Raw genomic sequence first — 23916 nt, forward strand, 5'->3', positions numbered from 1 at the left:
CTGCTGGTACACTCCTGCGACCTTGAAACTTTATTCATGACGTCACTACTCTCAACCTCCTGTACACTGGAGCTACATTTCAGATTCCCATTCCCCTGCTGAATTTGTTTAAACCTTCCCAAAGAGCATTAGCAAATACCCCCCCAGGATATTGATACCCCTCTGGTTCAGGTGTAGACCATCCCGTTTGTAGAGGTCCCACCTACCCCAGAATGAGTTCCAATTATCCAGGTATCTGAATCCCTCCCTCCTGCACCATCCTTGTAGCCACATGTTCAACTGCTCCTTCTCCTTATTCCTCACCTCACCAGCATGTGGGATAGGTAACAAACCAGAGATAACTCTGCTTGTTCTAGCTCGAAACTTCCACCCTAGCTTCTTGAATTTCTGCCTTACATCCCATCCCTTTTCCTACCTATGTCGTTGGTGCCTATGTGGACCACGCCTTGGGGCTGCTACCCCTCCCCCTGAAGGAGCTCGAAAACCATCCGAGACATCACAGACCCTGGCCATTGTGAGGCAACACACCAACTGTGAGTCTCTCTCATTCCCACAGAATCTCCTATCTGTCCCCTTAACTATGAAGTCCCCACTGACTAATGCTCTCCTCTCCCCCCTTCCCTTCTAAACAACAGGGACAGACTCTGCATTTCACTAATGCCATTATGAAGGTGATATCACAAGAAAACCAGCAATAGAAAAAGGAAAATGGCATATATGCATCTCAAACAAGAGATGCTCCCACTAATACATTAACATCTAATTTTGGCTCTCTATGGAGTCCAAAAATCTGAAGAGGTTATTGCAGACAACAGCATAGATTTTCCATCCAATTTTCTGAATTCCCATTAAGCAATAAATGACAAATTAAAGCAGGATAAACACATGATTAATAACATGTAGAGATGGATGAACACGTTTCGGGTAGACCCTTCTTCAAAAAAGTCCTTCATTTCTGAAGAAGGGTCTAGGCCCGAAATGTCAGCTTTCCAGCTCCTCTGATGCTGCTTGGCCTGTGTTCATCCAGCTCTACAACTTGTTATCTCAGATACTCCAGCATCTGCAGTTCCTACTATCTCTGAATACATGATAGATATTACGTTCTGCCAAATATTCACGCCAAAACCCATAGGCAAATGATTTCGCCAAATAGCTAATCAAATTAAAGCAAAGCATATTGAAACACAGCAGATGAAAGTTTATTTGAAGTTGGTAACTCTATTAAGAGTCCTAACAGACTTAACACATGTCCAGCTAAGACAGATCAACCAACTGATGTGAACAGTACAAATAATTGCATAAGTAAGAAGAGGTTACCTTATTGTACATTTCTCTGGTCAGACCATATACAGTACTCATCACTGATGGGGTGAACTTCAAATTCAGGTTCTTCCATAGTACAGCCACGAAATTTACCAAATGCCTCTTAAAATGCAAAACTTTCCTGTCCACAGAAAGCAGGACGCGTCTAATTTGGCTAAATACAGTTCTACAAGCCTCTTAACATGTGAGCAAAGCAATAAAAGGGAATATCAGCAGTATTACCAAGTGGTCCTTACTAATTAACCTGGTCTCTGACAGACTTTAGATTTTGAAAGGACCACTGTTCCACACCTCTAAGTCTTGGTTCAACATAAACAAAAGAGCTGAATTCCAGTGCTGAGGGGAGGGTGGCAACCCTTGACAGCAAGCCACAAATAGTTGTAGTATGACATGAAGGAGCCCCAGTAAAATTTAAGTCAATGTGCAATCAGGGGCAGAACACTGTATTGGGTGGAGTCATACCTAGCATTAAAAATTACTTTGGTTGCTGCAGGACAATCACTAGAGATATTACCATGAGGAATCCCTGAAGTTAAAACACCTTACCCTGTTTCAGCAGTGGCCTTCCCTTCGTCTCAATAAACCCTGGGTGGGGTGTTCACTGATTGCACACTGTTTCAGTTTGATTTCTCAGATAATGACGTAGTTTATGCTCACATGCAAGAAGACCTGGACAATTTATGCTTGGGCTACTAAATGGCAGTAACATTCATGCCAAACAAGCTTAAGCAACTCCCCTTCAGGTTCAATGACATTACTACTGCTAAGTATCCCACTATCCGCATTCTGGGTCAATCACATAAATAGTGAGACTAGGAGAGCAAGACAGAGATTTGGAATCGTGACTCACTTTCTGCCTCATAAAACTTGCCCACCATGAACAAAGCACAAATCATAATGTAATGGAATAGGCTCCACTTAGTTGTATGAAGTGCAGCTCAATAACATCTTCCAAACATGCGACCTGCAGAACCCAAAGTCAAACACAAAGCCCTGAATTTAGGAACAAGGTGTAGAGCTGAATGAACACAGCAGGCCAAGCAGCATCAGAAGAGCAGGAAGGCTGACGTTTCGAGCCTAGACTCTGTAGAAAGGCCTATGCCTGAAACGTCAGCCTTCCAGCTCCTCTGATGCTGCTTGGCCTGCCGTGTTCAGCCAGCTCTACATCATGTTGTCTTAGCCCTGAATTTAAGTTTTGATTTGAAAAATCTATAGAAAAATAGGTGCACATGAATTTATGAGCAACATTTATGAATGTCAACTGGCATAACTGTTACTTTGTAGTGGCAAAAACTTGTTTGCATTCAATTTTGCTGCTATGCTAAAGTGGCAATTGGTGTATTAAAGCTTCTGATATAAATGCACATTATGCTCATTTTTATCCAAAAATGTTGCATAACAAATGCGCTCACTCAATACCTCACTGTCAGTGTCAATGAAAAATACAAAGTCAAAGCTCAGAACATTTTGTACTATCGTCTTTTACATGCATATTTGGCTCCAACTACGCTAACCATAGGCGAGGCAATGGCATAGGAGTATTATCACTAGACTATTAAACTCAGCAAATGTTCTGGGGACCTGGATTCAAATCACGCCACAACAGATAGTGGAGTTTGAAATCAATTAAAAAATTTAACCAAGAATCTACCGATGACCACAATTCTTGGAAAAATCCATGTGGCTCAATAATGTCCTTCAGGGAAAGAAATCTGTCATCCTCACCTGTTCTTCATGCCACTCCAGATCCACAACAATGTACTTGACTTAGCTGTCCTCTGAAATGAATTGAGCCACTCAGTTGGGAGATGCTAGGGACAGACAAATAAATGCTAGCCAACTGGCAATGCCCAGGTATCACGAATGAATAAAACAAAACCAAAGCATTAAGGGAGCTGTGTGCAGATAGCCTGAATGTTTCTTTATACGATTAAACTTGGTGCACTGAGACAAATAATGTTTCTTAATTATTTAAAATAATCTATTCTACCTAGTTTATCATTTAGAGTTAATTATTTTGTCACTCACTTTCAAGTTTATCTAAATTTCCAAAAAAGGTAAAGAAATAAAGTTATCAACTTTATATATACACTAGAGAAAACTATAAGGCAAGTCGAAATGATGGAGAGCCAAAAAGGTGGTTCATATCCAAATTGACCCTTCGCTAATTCTCTCCTTTTCAGTCAGATAAGTTTTCATTTTAATATACTGTACTACTCTTCAAACCTTACATCAGATTAATGAGAAATACAAATACTCAAAATAGATCAAGTTTAATTCCTATAAAACATACATTTAAAATTCAAACTTAAAAATGAAAACTTATGAACAAAATCTAATATCTTGTGATAAATATACATGAAAATATAATTATAAAACATGGAAACCTGTGAAGATTTTGACCTACACTTCTTTGCGAGAAGTGGACAAATAACTGGAAGTAACTAAAACTAACTGGCAGCTACTACCAAGAGCAGCATTTTCAAAATTGCATTCCACTGAATTCATAATTTATCTGTACATCCCCATTAAAGTTTTCAGAGTTCACCTTATTACAGTTCACTACTGAACTGTTAAATTCTTCAGGTTATAGTTACAACTTACAAAGAAAACGTGTTTCCAAAATGTTATTTTGATGGAAGTTAATTTGATTTATTTACATTTCCATCCTGTCCACCAGTTGTACCTCCATTCTTCACTATTGTGCTCTCCACCATTCCAGGCAAATATTAGAGGTAACTGACCAGCACATCGATCTTTGCCAATTACACCTAAAAGTGTGACTTATCATTTAAAAAAAGTTCTTGTTCTCCTCCAGATCATTTTTAGCTGAATTAGAAAAAAATCACTGTACAGGATGAATATCAAGGACAAATTGCATTCTTAATGAGAACTTTGAAAAATATATATAGCAAATTCCTGCAAAATAAGAAGAAAATCTTTTTAAAAAATTTGTATATAGTCTTGTTTAGTCTAAACTACAGAACTATTGACAATTCAAAAATGTGGTAGAAATATTAAAATGCTCAAACTGTGGTCAAGTAATATGCAGCAACGCTACTCCTTTGTGAAGGCAAAGGCAGCCAATCTTGAATTTGTGGATACATGCTGTTGTTTGTGTTTCTTTGCCAAGCTTTCGGGTGCTTCAGAGTTTTCATCTTTGTTTTCTAGGTCATCTTCACGGAGCTCTTCCACGCGCTTGCGTTTTTGAACCTCCTCTGCATCAGGTATATTGTTGATGCTTCCACTTCTTTTAGCTTTCTCTGTCCAGGCCTGGAAGTAATATCACCAACAAGAATAATTTAAATCTGCACTGCTGGCTGGCTTTGTAGTTTGGGACATCGTTCAACAGTATTCTGAAGCCACTCAAAAGAGTGGACACTCCACTTGAAAGAGGCATTTGAAATGTAACCTCATGCATGGAAATAATTGGAGTTAACATGCCTGAGGGTTTACAAACTCTGTGCTTTTCTGGTTACGCTATGAAGACTGAATGGCATAAAAATACATCTGATTAGCGGAGCAACACTACAAAATCATGAGACATTTCTTCCCCAACATGTTGGACCAGGCAACAGGAGAGATTAGGAAAAAGTAGTTAATGGCTGAATAAAATTGTGTACGAGAAGATACGGTAACCTGTCACCTAGGCTGGAGGCCTTAGATGAAGTAAATATGATGTAGGCAAAAATTTAAACTAGTTGTGAGGAATGGGTGAGGGAAATCCAAAGAGTTAAAAAGTTGAGAAAAAACAGTAGTACGTATTATAGGTACTATTATGTTTTAGATAAGAATTCTGTGTTCAAATTCATGTACCACAAGAAAAAAGACATGCTAAAAGCAAAAATTCTGTTAAATATCATAATGTAGCAGCCATTACACAGATTACAACCCAAGCATTACTGGGAACAAAAAATCCCAATCAAAAAACATCAGCATGACAGGAAGATACACACACAAACTGAAGCAGCAAGGGGCCTTAGTGATCAGTATGCGAAAATATTATACGTAGGGGTAAGGAATAATGAAAGATGCATGACTTTATTAAGGATTATTTACACACTTCATGGTAGTAATGATGTGCTTGTGAAGTGAAGGGTGTAGGAATTATCACAAAGACAAGCAGTCAAAAACGAGAATGAGTGAACAATTAGAATATTGCTCCCCCCATCTGTCATTCAAACTTAAGCCTTTAAATTAAAAACAAACAAACCTCAGAAGGAGAAAATCAATTACAGTAAACTTCAACTGAACTGTTAATAAGTAAAACTACAGCCAAACAGATGAAGCAACTGACCAAGTATGGCACTAGGGAGCTCTGATAACACTGACATAAATGGGAACTGGGGGGAAATTTCCAGCAGCACAAACCACAAAAGGCTGTGATTTTTGAAGACCAATCATCTTGACCTCAGGACATGTTTGCAGTAATTTCCACAGCATAGTGTCCGAAGTTCAAACATCTACAGCTGCTCTTTCAATGATCTTCCATCATCTGTAAGGTCACAATCTTTGGTGACTACAAGTACCAAAGCAATCTGTATCCACACCCAGCAAAACCTGGACAATAACCTGGACTTCAGCTTATAACTGTCAAATAACATTCAAGCCACAAAATGCCAGACAAAAGCCAACGAGAGAAGAGATAAGGGAGAACCTCTTATTGGCATTCAACAGCAATTTAACATTCAATTCCCCCACCATCAACATCCTGAGGTCCCCACTGATCAGAAATTTGACTGGATGAGCCAAGCAAATGAGGTGGCTGTAAGAGCCAGTCAGTAGCTGGAAATTCTCTGGTAAATGACTCAGTTCATGTCTTTCCAAAGCCTATCCACTACTAACAAAGCACAAATCAGGAGTGCGATGGAATACTTTCTACTTGCCTGCAACTCCGAAAAACATTCAAGAGACTTGAAACCATCCAGTACACAGCAGCCAGTACATTTGGTCAGCACCCCATCTACCACCTCGAAATTCATTCCATACCAGTGGCACACAGTGGTGCAGCAACTTGTCAAAGATCTTTTTACAGTATCTTCGAAAACACAACCTTTATCATCTGGAAGAACAAGGGCTTCAAGTGTATGGGAACAACAACACCTGGTGCTGTGGGATTTGATTCAAAAATCAGCCATAACCCATGAGGAACTGCAGGCATCTGTCTCTGAGTTTCTGGATTATTGGTCTAATGATAATATCATTAGTCCATTGCTGCTCCATTGGATGCCCTTCCCTAAATGGTCTTGAAAAAGTTTCACTTCTTGAACCGCTGCAGTCCATGAATTGCAAGCACATCCACAATGCTATTAGGAAAGGAGTCCCAGGTTTTTGTATTGGCATCAGTGAAGCAACTGCCTTATCTGTGGTTTTACTCCAAGACCTGTCGCAATCAGGTTTTGGAGTAAAGCCATAGATAAGGCAATTGTAGATGTCTCAGTCATACCTTTCCAAAAATTCTGCATGTTTAAAAGAGAATATTTTAAAGGGATGCCCTTGCATCTATGGTTTAAAATTTTCAATTTACAGTTTCCTTTGTGTAAATATTTTGAGACATTAATCACTGGGTTTAATTGCAGAATTTCTGCAAATGTCGAATGACCCAGGTTTGTTTATTAATTTTTTTTTCTTCAGATAGCTGATTCCCAATCAACCTAAAACAAAGTAACTGCACTGAAAGTTCCAATAATTCATTTACAGAAGCAAAAAATAAAATCAAATACGAAACATCTACTTGGCTAGTTGCCCCCCAATCAGCTTCAATTGGAATTCCTAGTCCACAGCTTTAAGACTTTACCTCAAATTCATTTCAAATTCAAAGCACAAACCCTGCAGTGAAATTTCACTCTCCAATGTTATCCACCAATTAAGTAAACCTAAGTAGATTTATTTCAGCACCTGTCAATCCTGCCTAAATAACATCTCATCTGGTCACAAAGAAATAAAATCAATACTACTAAATTTACATAGATATGATTCCTCAGCAACAGCCACTTCACATCTGTTCAGGTGTATTTTGTTTTGTAGTCTGTGAGCTGTACAATCAAAATCAAGTAGTGCTGGTGCCGACAGTTTCCCATTTTCTTTCTGCTAGACTTCCCAGTATTGATCAAAATAAATCTCAGCAGCACACGCACATGAACACACATATTTTTTGTACTAATATTGTATTTTGTATTAATTTAACTTTATTAAAACCTATAGATTGAAACTTATAAATTCATGATAAATGTGGGATTGATGAGATGCATTGGTTTTACTGCAGATTCAAATATCTATTCATTGTACCAAACAGGTACTTGTAGAATAGGTGCATTTTCTTCTACCATGTCCAACCAATGCAAAGGAGTAATCAAAAGTAACTGAACAGGAAATTACATAGCGAAACTAGTAGGATAAGTCAAAGGTATGACTATAAATTATTTTCCCAAGCATCTGCTTTCATTTGAATGCAAAGGAAATAGGTTGCACTGATTAAAAACATTTGAAAATTAAGTTGTTGTGAAAATCAGACAAAAATGTTATGATTTGTAAAATAGAAATTAAACACTAAAAATGCTGAAAACTAAATTCCAGGCTTGAGTGTTCATACCTTTCTCTCCTCAGTGGACAGGACTCGAAATCTGTTCATGCCTTCCTTAATTATTTCTTCTTCTGATAAACTTGGACTTTCAGCAACAATATCTTCTCTGCTTTCTTCCAACCACAGTTGGAAACCTGTCTTCTTAGGCCTTTTTACAAAGTAAAATCATTATTGTTGCATTTCATAATAACATAAGAACTAGGAGCAGGAGTAGGCCATTTGGTCCTTGGAACCTGCTCCGCCATTCAGTAAGATCATGGCTGATCTTTACATGGACTCCGATCCACTTACCCGCGTTCTCACCGTATCCCTTAATTCCTTTATTGTTCAAAAAAAAATCTACCTTGGCTTTAAAAACATTCACTGAAGTAGTGTCAACTACTTGATTAATATATTAACAACCCACTGAGCGAAGAAGTTCCTTCTCAATTCAGTCCTAAATCTGCTCCCTCTAATCTTGAGGCGATGCTCTCTTGTCCTAGCTTAACCTGCCAGTGGGAACATCCTCTCTCTACTTCTATCTTAGCTATTCCCTTTATAATTTTATATATTTCTATAAGATCTCCCCTCAATCTTCTGAATTCCAATGAATATAATCCCAATCTACTCGGTCTCTCCTCATGAGCCAACCTCCTCAACTCCAGAATCAACCTAGTGAACCTCCTCTGCACCTCCTCCAGTGCCAGTACATATTTTCTCAAGTAAGGAGACCAAAACTGCACACAGTACTCCAGGTGTGGCCTCGCCAGCACCTTGTACAGCTGCAACATAACTTCTCTGCTTTTAAACTCAATCCCTATAGCAATGAAGGACAAAATTCCATTTGCCTTCTTAATTACTTGTTGTACAGAATTTCAACAACTATTGTTTATTAATCTCACCATTCAATTGTTAGAAATTATAATGCAGTACAGATTTTGGAAATAATAGATTTAAGCTTCAAAAGTAGAATCTGTGTAGTAACTGACTGGAAACACATCAAATTTTGAAACCACTATTTTCCAACAAACAAGTCAGTAAAAATATCACTTTCTTTAAAGAAACTATGCTATGGTTTCTGACACAAATTGTTAGATTTCTGGCAGCATAAAAGATTATCTAAAGTGTACATCCATTGTGTATAATTTTAAAAGCACTCACTTTTTGTCTTCTCTGTTTTTGTTGTCAGGGATGATTGACTGTACAGGACAAGCCTCAATTGTTTTTTCTTCCTCAGTTTTACTGCTGAATTTAGAGATGGCTGGCTGGAACAGTGTAGCTTGGACCTTTGAAAAGAAAATAGATAAAATAAGATGCCGAACTAAAGCTTAACAGCCTGAATATTTCAACAGAAATGGTGGTCCTTTTGTCAGGCAGCTCATCAGTCTTGAAGTGACCGCAGATGAGTGTAGGACTGGCTCAATCCTTACACAAATTAATTATAGAAATCATGAACTCTAATGTAATTATCACCACATGGGAGATTTAAAGGTCAAGTTTTTATTTCTACATCTTATCTTACAATGAGAGTGTTGCAAAACACTCAAACCGTTTTTAAAAAAATGCTTTTGGTTAGTTTTGTGAATAAACAATTACAAAAAAACTTCCAATGTTTAAAAATTGGTTTAGTAATATATCTGGAGTTAAATCAAAAAGGTAGCATGCAGAACTTTTTAAAAAACACTTGATATTGATATGCAAATGTTTAATACTCTCCCATAGATTTTAATTGAGTGTTTGTTCCATGAGCTTTTACAAATGTCTGATATCAAGAACACTTTCACATTTGAGCAGAGGCAACAAGTTAAAGGCTGCATACTCAGTTATAGCACAGTATCTACATGCAACTTTCCAGAAAGATGCTGAAGAGTACCGGCATTTTAGAGGGGGTGACAACTCCTAGTGGGGTTACAGGGAACAATAGCAGGAATGTGTCGACCACCACTTTGGCAGACATCAAAAGACAGAAGTCAAAGTGGGACTTCCTGGCCTGCACAGCTCAGTCCCATACCAGGTTTTACACTCAACTGATGCAACAAATGCATTTAAAAAAAACATGCAGTCCTTGATTCTAATAAAGAAAATTCTGAAAAAGCCAGTACCTGTTTGGCTTTTGGTTTTGAGATCAAAGGTTTTAGAACCAGTGACTTCTCATTATTTGCAGATTGGCCGTTGTTAGTTGACAATTTCTTATTAATTTTAACCATGCTATCTAGAATATTGGTGTTACGAGCTTGACTTCCAACCAACGCAGGGGATATTCCAACAGGTGTTACCTGAGAAGGAGAAAACATTTTAGTAAGTAAATAAAATGATACATTAAGGTTTACTAAAGTAAAGGCTGAGAGATCCTGGAAATTTGAAACAGAAAATTTTGGAAATCTCCGATTTGGTAGCTTCTGTAGAGAGAGGTACAGAGTTAGGTTTTGAGGTCTATGACTTTTCACCACAACAGAGGAAAAGTGAGAATGGAAACATTAACTCTGTTCTTCTTTCCACAGAAGCTACCAGATCTGTTGATTTTATTAGTGTTTAGACAGATGAAAACAAAGTATTGTGTAACCTACATTTAAAGTGGTAATACACAACACCTGAACAAAACTGGGACTGAGTTTCTTGTGGAGCATTTTGTTAATTGAGCAATCCAAAGCAAGAATAAATAGTTGGAGGAGACCTGGCTTCAGTGGGGCAAGAACAGAAAAAAATTTTATAGGTGAGCAATGGCTACTTCAAAAGAAGAGATGATTTTGGTACAGACAAGGTACACACCCTCAAAAAGGAAAGGTAAACAAATCTAGAGCTTCCGGGATGAAAAAAGATGATAGAAATAAAGGAAAGTGCACTTTTGACAATTTTCGGGGAGAGAATACAACTAAGTACCATGAGGAATACAGAAGTTTGAGAGGAGAGATGAATAAACATACTAGAAAAGTAAAAAGACATTATGAAAAAAGACTGGTGAGCAACACAAAGTTCTATTGGAACATCAGCAGCAAAAGGGTGGTAAAAAGAAGGGTAGGGCTGATTCTGGACCAAAAAGGGAATTTACACATTAAGACAAGAGGCACGGCTGAAGTTAAATGAACAATGTGGATCCATCTTTGCCAATTAAGTAGATGCTACCAGAACCTCAACCTGAGCTACAAATCTTCTCAAAACTCACTGGAAAGGCTCAAAATTAAATCAGAAAGAAGCATTGCAAGATGTAATAAATAAAGTTTAATAAATGGTCCGAGTAAAAGACCCCCTTAATTAAGTGATTATAATATGGTAGAATTTAACTTCCAGCTTGAGTAAGAGAAAATTGGGTGTGAAGGTAAGATGGTTGAGAAACAATAGCGGTTCATGGTTCACGGTTCACAATAATGATATATTCCAGTGAAGAACAAAGATTGTAAGAAGGAGATAAATCAATCACAGTTAAACAGAAAAGCTAAGGATGTTATCAGACCGAAAAAGGGAAAAAAACCCATAAAATGTGGCAATGATTAGCAGTAAAGCAGAGGTTTGGAAAAGTTTTAATATCCAAAAAAAAAGGCGAGGGAGAAAAGAAACTACATCAGCAAACTGGCATAGTAACATAAAAATGGACAATAAGAGCTTCCTTAGGAATATATGAAAAGAAACAGTGGTCACAATGAACATAAGCCCCTTATTGATTGAGGCTGGGAAATAACAATGGACAGCCAGGAAATAACGGAATAAATATCTTATATCTTCACAGTAAAAGGGTATTAACAGAAATCCAAAAGTATTAGATAATCAAGGGCTGAAGGAGCCAGGAAATGAATACAATAACAAATCATTTGAGAAGATATACTAGGAAAACTAATGGGGCTAAAGGTCGGCAAGTGCCCTAGACCTAGAATTGCAACCAGGATTTTAAACGGAAGCAGCTCAGAGATAATGAATGCACTGGTAGCAATCTTTTAAGAATCCCTAGGTTCTGGGAAATCCCCAAAGGAGTGGAAATTTGCCAATATAGCAAAAGGGGGGGAAGGGGGGAAGGAAACAAAAAAGGTAACTGTAGGCTAATTACTTTAATATCTGCTGTTGGGAAAGCAAAACAGTCCATTATAAAGAATACAATAAAACTGCATGTATAAGTACATTATTGAGCAGAGTCTGCATAACCTTGTGAAGGTAAAATCAACTGCATCAAATTTATTAACAAGGCGAATACGTAAAATGTGAAACAAGTAGATTTTCTGTACTAGGAGATTTCCAAAAGACATCCAATAAGAGACTGTACATAGGGTTGCTTGGCTAACTAGTACAAGTGAGAGATTTGGGATAAGGAAGGCATTTTCAGGTTGGCAACCTGCAACTAGAACAGTGGCATAGGTTATTTGCAATGCCACAATTATTTACAATGTATATTGTAGACTTCAACGAGGGAAGCAAAAGTCTGCAGATATTGAGAATAGGTGGCTGCAGAGGATGGTCATTAAGTATATTCAAGGCTGAGATAGAAAGCTAATCAGGAAGTGAATCAAGGGTTATGGGGTTAAAGCAGGAAAGTGAAGTTGAGGGTTATAGTTCAGCCATTCCCTCAATGAATGGCAAAATTTGATGGGCCAAATGGCTTACTTCTGGCCCAACATCATATTGATGGATAGGCTATTGATCACTGGGACCAGATGAGATGCATATAGTGAGAAAGGCCATAATCTTTCAGTCTTCCTTTAGCTCGGAGGTATAACAGGATTAGAAAATTTAAGACATTTCGCTCTTGTTTAAAGTAGAATAAGTCGACCAATTACAGACTAGACAATGTTAACAGACTGGTGGGGAAGGTTCTACAATTATTCGGGATCTATTCAGTAGTCACATGGAAAAAACTGATTTCTACAAGAAGAATCAGTATGCATTTCTAAAGGAAAAATAATCTTCAGCTAACTTGGAAGCTTTTTTATGAATTTACAGAAAGATTTAGTGAGCTAACGTTGTTGATATGGTGCACGTGGATTTAAAAATAAAAAAATAAATTTGAGAGAGAAGTTATAGTTCATGGTACAAAAGGGAGTAGCAGCAATGTGGATCCAAAATCAGCTGAACATAGGAAACAGAGGGTAGTGATGAATAGATACATTTTTAGGCTGCAGCAAGGTTTGTCCTGGAAACATAGTAAAATATCAAAATGGCGTACAATTTCAAAAGGATCTAGACAAGTTGGTGAAGTGGACAGAAAAGTGGCAGATGAAGTTCAATGCAGAGGGGTAAGCTGATGCATTTTAATAAAAGGAGCATGGATAGACAATAAAAATATAGGCGATACAGGAGTAGAGGGACTTTAGCAGATGTGTGCATAGATCATTACGAGGAGCATGGAAAAGATGGATCTTTTCCACTTGATGGTGGGATCAAAGACTGGGCACAGATTCAAGGTAAGGGGCAGGAGGTTTTAAAGGGATGAGAAGAATTACTTTTCCCCCCATATACTGGATAGTAGGACTCTGAAACTCGCTGTCTGCGACGGTGGTAGATGCAGAAACTTTCATAATATTATAAAGCACTTAAATGTACTTTTACAATGGCAATGTTTACAGGTTATGGGCTATGTGCTGGAAAATGAAATGAATTGTGAAATGTTTGTTTTTAGCTGGCATAGATTCGATAGACCAAAGGAGTTTTATCTGAGGTACAGACCTCTAATGACTCAATTACTGAAGGTGGCAGGATAGTTGGAGAGAATAGTCAATAAAGCATAAAGTATCCTGGGATATACTAACTTGGACATGGGGCATAAGGAACAAGGTGTTTAAGCTGAATTACAAAAGGTACTTGTGAGACCTCAGCTGGGGAAGTGTCTACAGTTCTGGGTGCCACACAAGATGTGAACCCACTGGAGTGTGTGAAAAAGTGATTTACAAGAACGGTTTTGGGGATGAAAAACTTAATTTAGGAAGATAAGTTGGACAGATTAGAACTATTTCTTTTGGAGCAAAGGTTGAGGAGATTTAATAGAAATGTTTAAAATCCTAAGAGGTCTTAGGAGTAGATAGACAGAAACTGCTTCCATTAATAAAAGGATCAAGAACAAGAGGGTAGAGATTTCAAGTGATTTGCAAATGTAATGGGAGAAAAAAAAAATCTCTCACACGAGTCGTCCAGATTTGGAATGCACTGCCCGGAAGCGTAGTGGGAAGAGTGTCAATGGGGGTGCAGAGGAGAACAGTCAATGGTGGAAGGAGAGCGTGCACAGGACAGCGGTCGGTAGATTAAATAGAGGATTGAGTCAGTGATGAGGAAAAGTGTGTACACAGGGCTGTCGCAGAGAATTTAAACAGGGGGTTGGGTCCATGGAGCTGTGAGAGGGGATTAAATGGGTGGCATTCCAAAGAATATAGGATGATCGTCTCAACAGAACTAATGTGCAAGGGTATGGAAAAAAGGCAGATGAATGGCCCTAAGTCATCATGCTCATTGGAGACCCAATGTAGATACAGTGGGCTGAATCGCCTTCTGCACCATAACAACTTTGGTTCTTGGGTGTTCATAGAATCACAAACATTTGACTACTAGTTAAAAATATCAGTTCTTATTGACTGTGTATTACTGTTTCAATCACTACAGCAGAAATTATATTAAAAGATGACAATTTGGACCAACAATACACTTCCATCCGTTTGACAATGAAAAATGTTTAATAGACAGTATACTTAACATCTGCAACAATTCAATTATATCTACTTGTTGAGTTTTTCTATCATATTGAATGTGGGGGAACGTTTGTAATTCCTCTTATTCTGCATGCTAAAGACGTCCTTTGAGTTTCAAAATTGTGCGAAATTTTTTCAGGGGCGGGGGGAATTGGGGAATTACACTGAATGCTAAATTGATGACTGCATTGTATACTTGTAGTGAATATCTCCTGGAATTATGCAGAGCAGAAAGACCACAATATCAATTCATCAGGCATTGGCAATTTGATTCGAACTTTATGCTGCAGCTCTCTTCACCTAACCAAGTTAAAAACTTCATTCAGGAGCAGGGCATTCCTCATCAATGCCACTTCAGTGAATTAGCATCAACTTTTTAAAAATGTGGTGATGGGATAGAGTATCAGGAGTAAGGCCAGCATTTATTGTCACCATCTCAAAGGCAATTGAGATGGTCAATGAACTGTTTCTTGAACTGATGCCATCCACATGGACTTCCTATGTCAACACTACTTTTGAGGAGCGATATCTATGGTTTTGACTCAGTCATTATAGAGAAACCATAGCATATTTCCAAGTCACATCTTAGAGGGTAAGTACCATTTGGTTACATACTAACAGGCTACTGCTTTTCTCCTTGCAGTTCATGGACATTTGATGCTTGATACTTGAGTTACTGATTGATTTCTCCTGTCTGTTGCTACAAAACACAAACATTTGGATTTTTTTTTAAAAAGTGGCTTCAAGTTTCACACATATATGGGAACTGACATGGACGTTTTACTGACTTCAAATCAGTTGCTCTTTGATTTGATTTGTTGTTGTCGCATGTACCTAAGTATGGTGAAAAGTTTTGTTGTGCATGCAGTACAGGCAGATCATTGCAAACTGGACATACAGGTCATAGCTGCTTAGACAGAGAGAGGCATACAAGATTATGGTTGCACAGGAGGTGCACAAAGCAAGATCAACATCAGGTCGGAAACTAGAGAGGTCCATTCAGCTGTCTAATAAATGCACAGAAGAAGCTGTTCTTGAACGTGTTGGTGCCATGTGTTCGAGCTTCTTTATCTTCTGCCTGACGGAAGAGGTTGGAACAAAGTATTACTGGGGTGGTCTTTGATGATGTTGGCTGTGTTTCCGCAGCAACAAGTGTAAATAGAGTCCATGAATGGAAGGGTGGCTTCCGTGATGGCTCCCAGCCATGGATGCACAAGCCAATGTCCCACTTACAATACAGCATTTGGAGTATAAACCAAGATGAGAGAGCTGGGACGAGTTGCTGGAGAAAGGGAAAGGAGGGAAGGGAAGGGTTCTCAGCAGTAGGGTCTTCACAGAAATTATTCTACTGAATCACATGAGGAACAAAGTAAGAAATGCTTGGGCTTCAGTAATGAGCCATTGTGGGCCACTATGAATTATACTGCACTTTATTTCTCTTCTCGCTTTCTTTCAGGGAGAAGCTTCCATTTAAAAAAAAGTTTTTTTGCTTTATTTTCTAGATGGTCAAATTGTGTTGCGAGACCAGAACCATACACAAAATCAAATTACTTTGTGGATACCAAATTGGTTTTAGAAGAAAACAATGCACGTAAATGATTATTAGTTCACAGGACAGATGAAACTTCATAACCACAAAAGCTTTGATCATTTCTTACCTTAAATGGATTGGCGCGTGCAAGCAGGCTGTTTGTAAGAGTTACTATTGACAAGGAAGATATAAAATTATAAAAAATCAGAATTTGCAACTTAAGTCCAATGCAAGTTTTCAATTTCACTAATAAATGAAAAGACTGTCCCATTGTATATTAAAGTTTTTGCAAAGATCTGTAGATCGGGTTGTGGATGAGGTTGTTGACTTGCTCACTGAGCTGACTTGTTTTTGTTCAGACATTTTGTCACGATGCTTGGTGACGTCATCGGTGGAGCGATGGAATTTATACTGTCTGGTCCCTTATGGGCCCTTTCTGGTTTTGATCTGTATGGGTTTGTATATGGGGTCCAATTCTATATGTTTGTTAATACCATCATGAGTGGAGAACCATGCATCCAGGAATCCCCATACATGTCTATGTTTGGCTTGGGCTACAATGGTTACTTTGTCCCAGTTAAACTAATGGCCTTCATTGTCTGAATGTATGGATATTAAAAGGAGATTTCATTGTGCCATTTTGCTGCTAGCTGATGTTCATGTATTCTGACGGCTAGTTTCCTTCCAGTCTATCCAATTTAATGTTTGTAGTAATTGTTGCGGTTTACAAAATACCATGCGTTTTTTCTGCATGTTGTGGGAATGGGGTCTTTAATTCTTGTAAGTGTTTGTCATCGAGTGGCTGTGGGCAACCATGATTCTCGTGGGCTTAGGAGTCTTATTGACAATTCCAACATATTCTTGATGTATGGCCATGTGTTAGGTCATACTGTGTCCTCCTATTTTGAAGGCATCCGTGGATAAAGTTGCGGGGATATCTAATTAAAGCAAGGATCTTGTATCAGTGTTCTTCCTCTATCCTGCGTAGTTCCGGAGTGTTCCAATTGCGGTTCTGGCCCATTTAAATAGCGCCCTAATGCAGCTTTGTTTGTGGGCGTTGGGGCGGTTGCTGTGGAAGCTGAGGATTTGATCCATATGCATTGCTTTTCTGTCTGAGGTTTGGAACTCCTTGTGTCAATCGCTCTACTTTAAACATCCAGAAACAGAAGGTAAATGATGTTTTCTTCTTCCCTTGTGAATTTAATCCGTGAATACACTGTGGAGTAGAATAACATCGCTTCACTGATGTCACCTAGCATGGTGACAAAACGTCTGAACGAAAACAAGCGAGCTCGGTGAGCAAATCAACAGCCTCATTGTATATTAAAATTTATATCAATGATTTTAGCAATGACAACATTTAAAAAGGAAGCAATCCTGAATTAATCACCTCGTTTCAGTTTGTGATTAATGTAATTTTCACTATTAGACAACTAGTTTATTCAATGCAAATACATATGACAAAATATGCATATGCTGTGCAAACTCATGACTTTAAATGCTATGTTGGCTTTCAACTGAAAACTATGAAAACTAAAAAGTCAGTATACTACTTTATCACTCGTGGACAAAGTAACACGCGTAATTAACATACATCAAAGACAAACTATTCTCACTTGTAGTTCACAAAAAGCATAACTTTGCATTACATACCTGATTTTGGCGTTATTTGATCCACAGAACCAAGATTTTTACCAAATGGGTTTAACCCTGCAGCAAGAAGGACAGTCTTAATAAATACCCAATGCAACAAACTTGTTTTCTGCAGGTATTGGATTGTCTTTAAAAACACATTACCAGCACAAAAATAAGCATAAGTTATTTTTTTCAAAGTGCAGAAATTACACATCAGTATTTATTTGTACAAATATTTTCTTCTATTTATTTACTTCAAAGTTCTGAATCCCGAAATCAAATGGACTAGGTTTCATTTAAGCATGAAAGAAGAAAAAGTGATGGAGTGAAAGACATGCAGCTACAGGAACAAACTACAGGAACAGAAGCACAATATTTGTTTCATTTCACATCTTGTGCAAATAATTTCATATCAGAGTAATGAATAAAAATCTAGCCTTCTATTTGGTTTAAACATAAACATATAAAATTCATCTAAAATAAATTTCGAGAGGGGAATATTTACCAAAACTTACTTTTCTTTTCATGGATTGTTTTCTCAGGATCCAACTCATTGTTACCATCTTCTACTGCATTATTCTGAACATCTTCCTCATATTCTTCTTCTTTTTCAATACAGTTTTGAGCTGGAAGTTGCATATGTGGTGAACTCCGTTTGTTTACAGTTCTTCCATAGCTGCTTGAAGACAGTTTCAATAACCAGCAAAATTTAGACCATTAACTTTTACATCCTGAAATGCTTAAATTAAATTAAATAAGCCTGCTTTTGCACACAAAGTTTCAGTGCAAATGCAAAAACAAACGTTGTAGTTGGTTTCTGAAATTACTTGCAATTTTTTCATTTATTTGGTTGAAATCAGTTGAAAGCAACATGAAATAGTTGATCAAATGAATTTAATGAGCATTTAACAATGTAATTTATTGGATTTAAGATCAAACATTAAAAAAAAGTGTTAAAAGGCCAAATTCTAAAGTGCCACTTTCATCCTAGAGGTTCTCTGACTTGAATCCAGTTCCTGTGTCAGAAGGGGATGTTGCATCACTAGTCATGGACAATGATGTGAATTTCAAAATAAATCGCAGAATTGAGATTCCAATCTCTCCACAAAAGAAAATTCAACATAAATTAACTTTGACCAGTAAAAAGTCAAATTTCAGAAAGGAAAGGATAAAATGTAGTTTTTACTGTTGCACACTTGCAGAAATGAGCGCCAAAACAACAAAATAATATTGGGTCATGCTTATGAATGTCAAAACCAACTAAAACGGAAACTACTGAGAAATATGAAACTTGGACAGGCAGTGCATGAACGCCTGATCACAAATTTTGGTGAGATGTTTCAAAGTTCAAAAGCCTGCTTAAATGGTATGGACAAGCTGGAATACCTTGGAAGCATTCACGTGAAGTAACATCACAACTGTGTATCTTGTAGTTTGAAGTGTGTCAAATTGAATGACAGTGCAACCTGAAGAAATCCCCTGTTTTGTGTAATGCATGCAGTTTCGTTTTAGTATAATACGAACAATTTATGCGGTCTTGCAAAAAACATGATTTCAGTGGATATAATTGGTGAAATCATGTTAATACATTTTCAAATAGCTAATAATTTAGTGAAAATACAGGTAATGAGTAAATAGATACTGTCCACAAAGGACCAAAAGTATCTACCTCCATGAGAGATAGACAGCAATTATATAACTTGATGGGCACCCCTCCACATCAAGCATGGAGTAAGACGACAAGTCTCCATGAATTACCAATGCAAGTGGAAATGAACCAGTGGTACTGGTGTCATTCTGTATCATATTCTAGCCATCTAGCCAATGAGCTAACCAATACACGGTAATAATAAATTAATAAAAGTAGTAATACCTAGCCTTTGGATCAGCTTGAAAGTCATCTTTATCTTGTGCGGTCAACAATGCTGTAGCTTTCTCTTGTGCTAGGTTACTAAGGCGCTGGGCAAGAGTTAGACGTTTTGAACGTGAAGCATACTTTATAGCCAAATTTAAGACGTTCTGGGTCATTAATTCAGTGAGTTCTTCACAACGGAATTCACGTTCTACCCTGCACGACAGCTAAATGACAAATGGAATGTTAGTTTCTTTCCAACTGTGCCTCAAATGAAAATGTGACTATACTGCTCACTTAATAAGTCGCTATAAAAGTTAATTCAGAAATATTTTTGGAAGTTCTAGCAATGCACTCTATAGTGATGTAAGTAAATGTGAGGATTTTCCAGACATAAAAACATTAAGCTCTGGATGCTGGAAATCTGAGTTAAAGAAAGTCTCCGAAATACCCAGCAGGTCTGACAAACATTTTGGACTTTTCCAGCCAATGAACTTGTGACAAAAAGTTCTGACAGCGTTTCTAACATTGTCCTTAAATAAAAATAAATATTCTGGAGAAACTGGTTTCCACATTTAATCCTTTTAGCAAGGGTAGGTGAATTACGTTACAAATATGGTTGATAACCTTAAGTTAGTAGTAAATGTAGCTATTCGTGCACTCAGGATTGTCCAGTTAGAAGTGTTTCGTAATCATGGAATTACAAGTACAGGCTAGTTGGACAGCACCCTGCCTGCTTTGAACAACTGAAGGAACTTGTTGTTCTGCTGAGCACACGTTGTGTATATGAGTTTCAATGTTAGCGTAACGCCAGGTACACAAGTTGTACATCTCATCGACTGGATGATCAACTCAAACAGCATGAAATTTTAAATCTGATGATGCAATACATATTCCATATTGTAGTAAACAGGAGCATATAATAATAATCCCATGATGTCCCCATTGCAGTATGCACTGAGTAGTTTTAATTCAATTGAAAGATATCCCATTTATTGCTTGCAAATATGACCGAAGTTTCAGTTTCAAGAAGACTAAACATTAAAAGGTAAAGATATTCTGAAGAAGTAACGAATTTCTTTAATATTAAACAGCTTCTACGTGTATTCTGCAGGTGTCAGATGAACAAATTTTTCATTGTTACTGTCAGATCAACAGCTCAAATGTTGCGTTGTTTAAGAAAAGCAATAGGATGTTCAAATGGTGTGCATCAACCTACCCAGTTGAGTATGCTGGCAGCATGTTAGCAACACCAATGTACATTTAAAATGTAATTGCACTCAATCCCTTACTTCGTCCGGTGTTCACAGAATGCTCTCTTCTAAGACAGGAAGCAAAGGAAACATATGTTTGCAGAAACAGCTGTTCAAGATTATATAGAATTTACTCACAGCAAACATCTTCATTAGTAGTTCCTGCTGTTCCTTTAGTGCCTGGTGTTTCGTAGTTTCGTCAAATTCATAACCATTTTCTGCTAGATAGTCAAAGTGATTATGAAATAGCACTGATCGCCAGTATTGTTCCTGGGAAGATGGGAAAGAATTTAGTTCACTCATGTTATACTGACAACAAAATTGCAACACATGTTGTTTGTCAACTAGCAAATACTTTGAATTGCATTATTTATAGAAATGCACTGAAACAAGCAAACAGGTTTACACAATGAAATCCAGGCAGAATATGTCATTGAAATTGATTATTGCTGAGAGGGTTATGTGCCTCCATTTCCCCCACAATTACAGGATGTGCTAAAAGTTATAATACAGCACCTTCTTTCAACTTTGCAAGGTTGCAGGCAATAGTTTAAGCACAAAATAGTATTATTTGATTGTGGATAATTTAAAGACAGTAGCTTTTCTGTATTTTGATTTTGGTCTAAAATGAGGAAAGGACTTTTGAAAGTAGTCTTTCACGTGCTGTTTGATCAAGCAGTGGAGGAAGGTTAGATACAGATGGGCTGGAATGAAGGGGTGCGTACAAAATGAGATTTAGCAGGCAACAACTAGCTGATTAGTCTGTAGGAGTGTTAATTACTTATTGACGCCAACAACTATGCGATTGACTCCTAGGTAGCTGAGGAGTTTGTAAGGATAAACAAAATGGCCAGAAGCCTTCAGACCTGTGGAATGGGAGGTGGCACCTCCCCCTTTGCAGTAAAAAAAAATGCAAGGTCAGAAGAAAGCCAAATTTATTTTCTCTTCACCAGTTCTTATATCTGTGGTTTTTAAACAGTAGTTGAGCAACTTTATAATTGTCAATCAACCAGAGTATCCTGTTTTGCATACTTTCATAAACCTTTAACTTATGTGAAAACTCCAAGAGTAGTGGGGCCTGATTTCCAGTGTGCCATCCTGGTGAGACATGATAATAAATTCACTTTATTGTGGCCTTTAAGAATCTCTGTAGCAATAATGCTCATTTCTCATCATTTGAATGGTAAATTAATAGAGCCTGCTACCCACCAGTTACAGAACCTGCCTGATTGTAATTTATAAAAAGTTCTTTACTCTTCAGTTTTACCTAGATGTGTTGATATAAAGTGAAATCCAGCACTGGCCCCTCCCAATTGTGTTCAGAATTATCTTACTTGGAAGTAGGTTTCTTTGGGGAAAAAAAACATCCACACAGAATTTCATAAAGCAAATATACAAAATCTGCAGGTGCCACCAACTGTTCTCACTAAGCACATGCAAAATGTGATGCACTGTTCTCCTTCTGGTGTACATTCTGTCTGTTCATTCATTTTATTTTATTTTGTTTATTTAAGTACTTTTTTTTTAGAAAGTGTTTTTCATCAAGTGTGCATGTGTAGACCTTTTCACGTGTATGGTGGTATTAGGAAGACCTGTCACCAAACAGTAAGGAAAAAATGTTGCTTAATAAATGAATTGGAAGTTAAGTCAATTTTGAAATAATACATCCATAGTTTCGCAACTCTGAGCATGTCAATTTAAGAAGTACTGCAAATATTTGCTAAAAGCTTAAAAATGTGTACGCAGATAAACAGTTTGATGCAGCCAACCACTCCAATTTTCCTTTGTTGCTTTTCAAAATTAATTCAGAAAATGCAAATCAGTTTTCAGCCTAAACTGGTAAATTTGTATCAATTCAATAACAAAGCAGTCATGCACAAATTTGCATCAGAATCAATATGACAAGTTCTCTTTAACGTGGCTCCTTACAGTTTGTATAAAAGCAAATAATTCATTTTTAATCTTATCCATTTTGAAATAAGCAATTATAATATTTTAAGTTTTGCAAAAAGTTAAAAAATCTGTTAAAAATTAAATAAAAAGCAATGTTGGGAAATATTTCAGGACATTCATCAATGCAAAAAAAAAACGACGTATCACATACCTCCATTTGTCCTTTTTCTGAACTAATTTGACAATAAGGGAGCTTCAATGGTAGAACTGTTACAGTGGGGCGTGGAAGTGTAGGTGGAAATCGAGATCCTTTACATGGAATACATCTGTCAACAATAAAATTACATTTTAGTTCTCAGGAGTGAGACATATTAATCACAGTCAGTCTTGCCTAACTAGTTTTTCAACAAGCAGAATAAGATTTCTTTTAACTGCATTATCAAGGATAATGAAATATTGTCATGAAGAAATTCATGGGGTCAACCAGTTCTCCATAAATACATACAGGGCATCATTTAGTGCAACATAAACACAGTGATGCGTAACAGCAACTGAGCCATTTGAGCTCGTTCATACGAGTCATACAAAGGTTGAGTGTATTTTGGAGAAAGTGCAGATATTTTTTAAGCTGTTAAGCTGTTTCATAATGGATTCTTAATGACTGAAAAAATGTAAAATTGGAGGACAACTGAATTGCAAATTCAGACTTTTTAAAAATTCCTTCAGGGTGGTCTATCATTTGAATTAATTTCTTTGAAATGAATTCAGGTTGAAGCAATATTGAACTGCGAACAAAAAAATGATTAAAATATGACAAAAGTACTCACTTTCAGACAAATTTAAGAATGGCAATATGTGCAATGAAGTAGTTGCACTGATTATTAATAGTTCTATTTCACATACTACGTTAGGGCAATATACAGTGTATTGTACAGAAGGAGCTTCTATTTTCAAAGTGCCTAGTGCATTTTCCATTTTTCAGCAATTAGCAACTTTAACTTTACAGCTGAAACCAGAGTAAGTTATGAAATATGGAATTTCTGAAACATAAAAGGGAATTAATTTATTGCTTTCAAAAAGTAATTATAAGTTTCACTAGTGAAAAAGCTATATGCAGTTGTTTCCTGCAGGGTCAAACTACATTGCAAAATGCCCTGTGCCTGTGTGAAGATACAACTTTTGCATTCATTACAACAATAAGCAAA

At 37.2% G+C, this 23916-nt stretch overlaps 1 protein-coding gene across 1 annotated transcript in view; it reads right to left on the reverse strand.

Moving 5' to 3' along the window:
• Positions 1 to 17731: 17731 nt before the first annotated feature.
• Positions 17732 to 23916, reverse strand: part of wdhd1 (WD repeat and HMG-box DNA binding protein 1) — a 47902-nt gene continuing 41717 nt past the window's right edge. Inside the window, exons 17-20 of the mRNA XM_059649165.1 lie at positions 22923 to 23037; positions 20957 to 21088; positions 18229 to 18389; positions 17732 to 17788 (exon numbers count right to left, since the gene is read on the reverse strand). Coding sequence (XP_059505148.1) covers positions 18324 to 18389; positions 20957 to 21088; positions 22923 to 23037 — 313 coding nt within the window. The 3' untranslated portion in view covers positions 17732 to 17788; positions 18229 to 18323. The remainder of the gene's footprint in view (positions 17789 to 18228; positions 18390 to 20956; positions 21089 to 22922; positions 23038 to 23916) is intronic.

This window comes from Stegostoma tigrinum, chromosome 10 (genome assembly GCF_030684315.1).
Source record: "Stegostoma tigrinum isolate sSteTig4 chromosome 10, sSteTig4.hap1, whole genome shotgun sequence".
Lineage (NCBI taxonomy): Eukaryota > Metazoa > Chordata > Chondrichthyes > Orectolobiformes > Stegostomatidae > Stegostoma > Stegostoma tigrinum.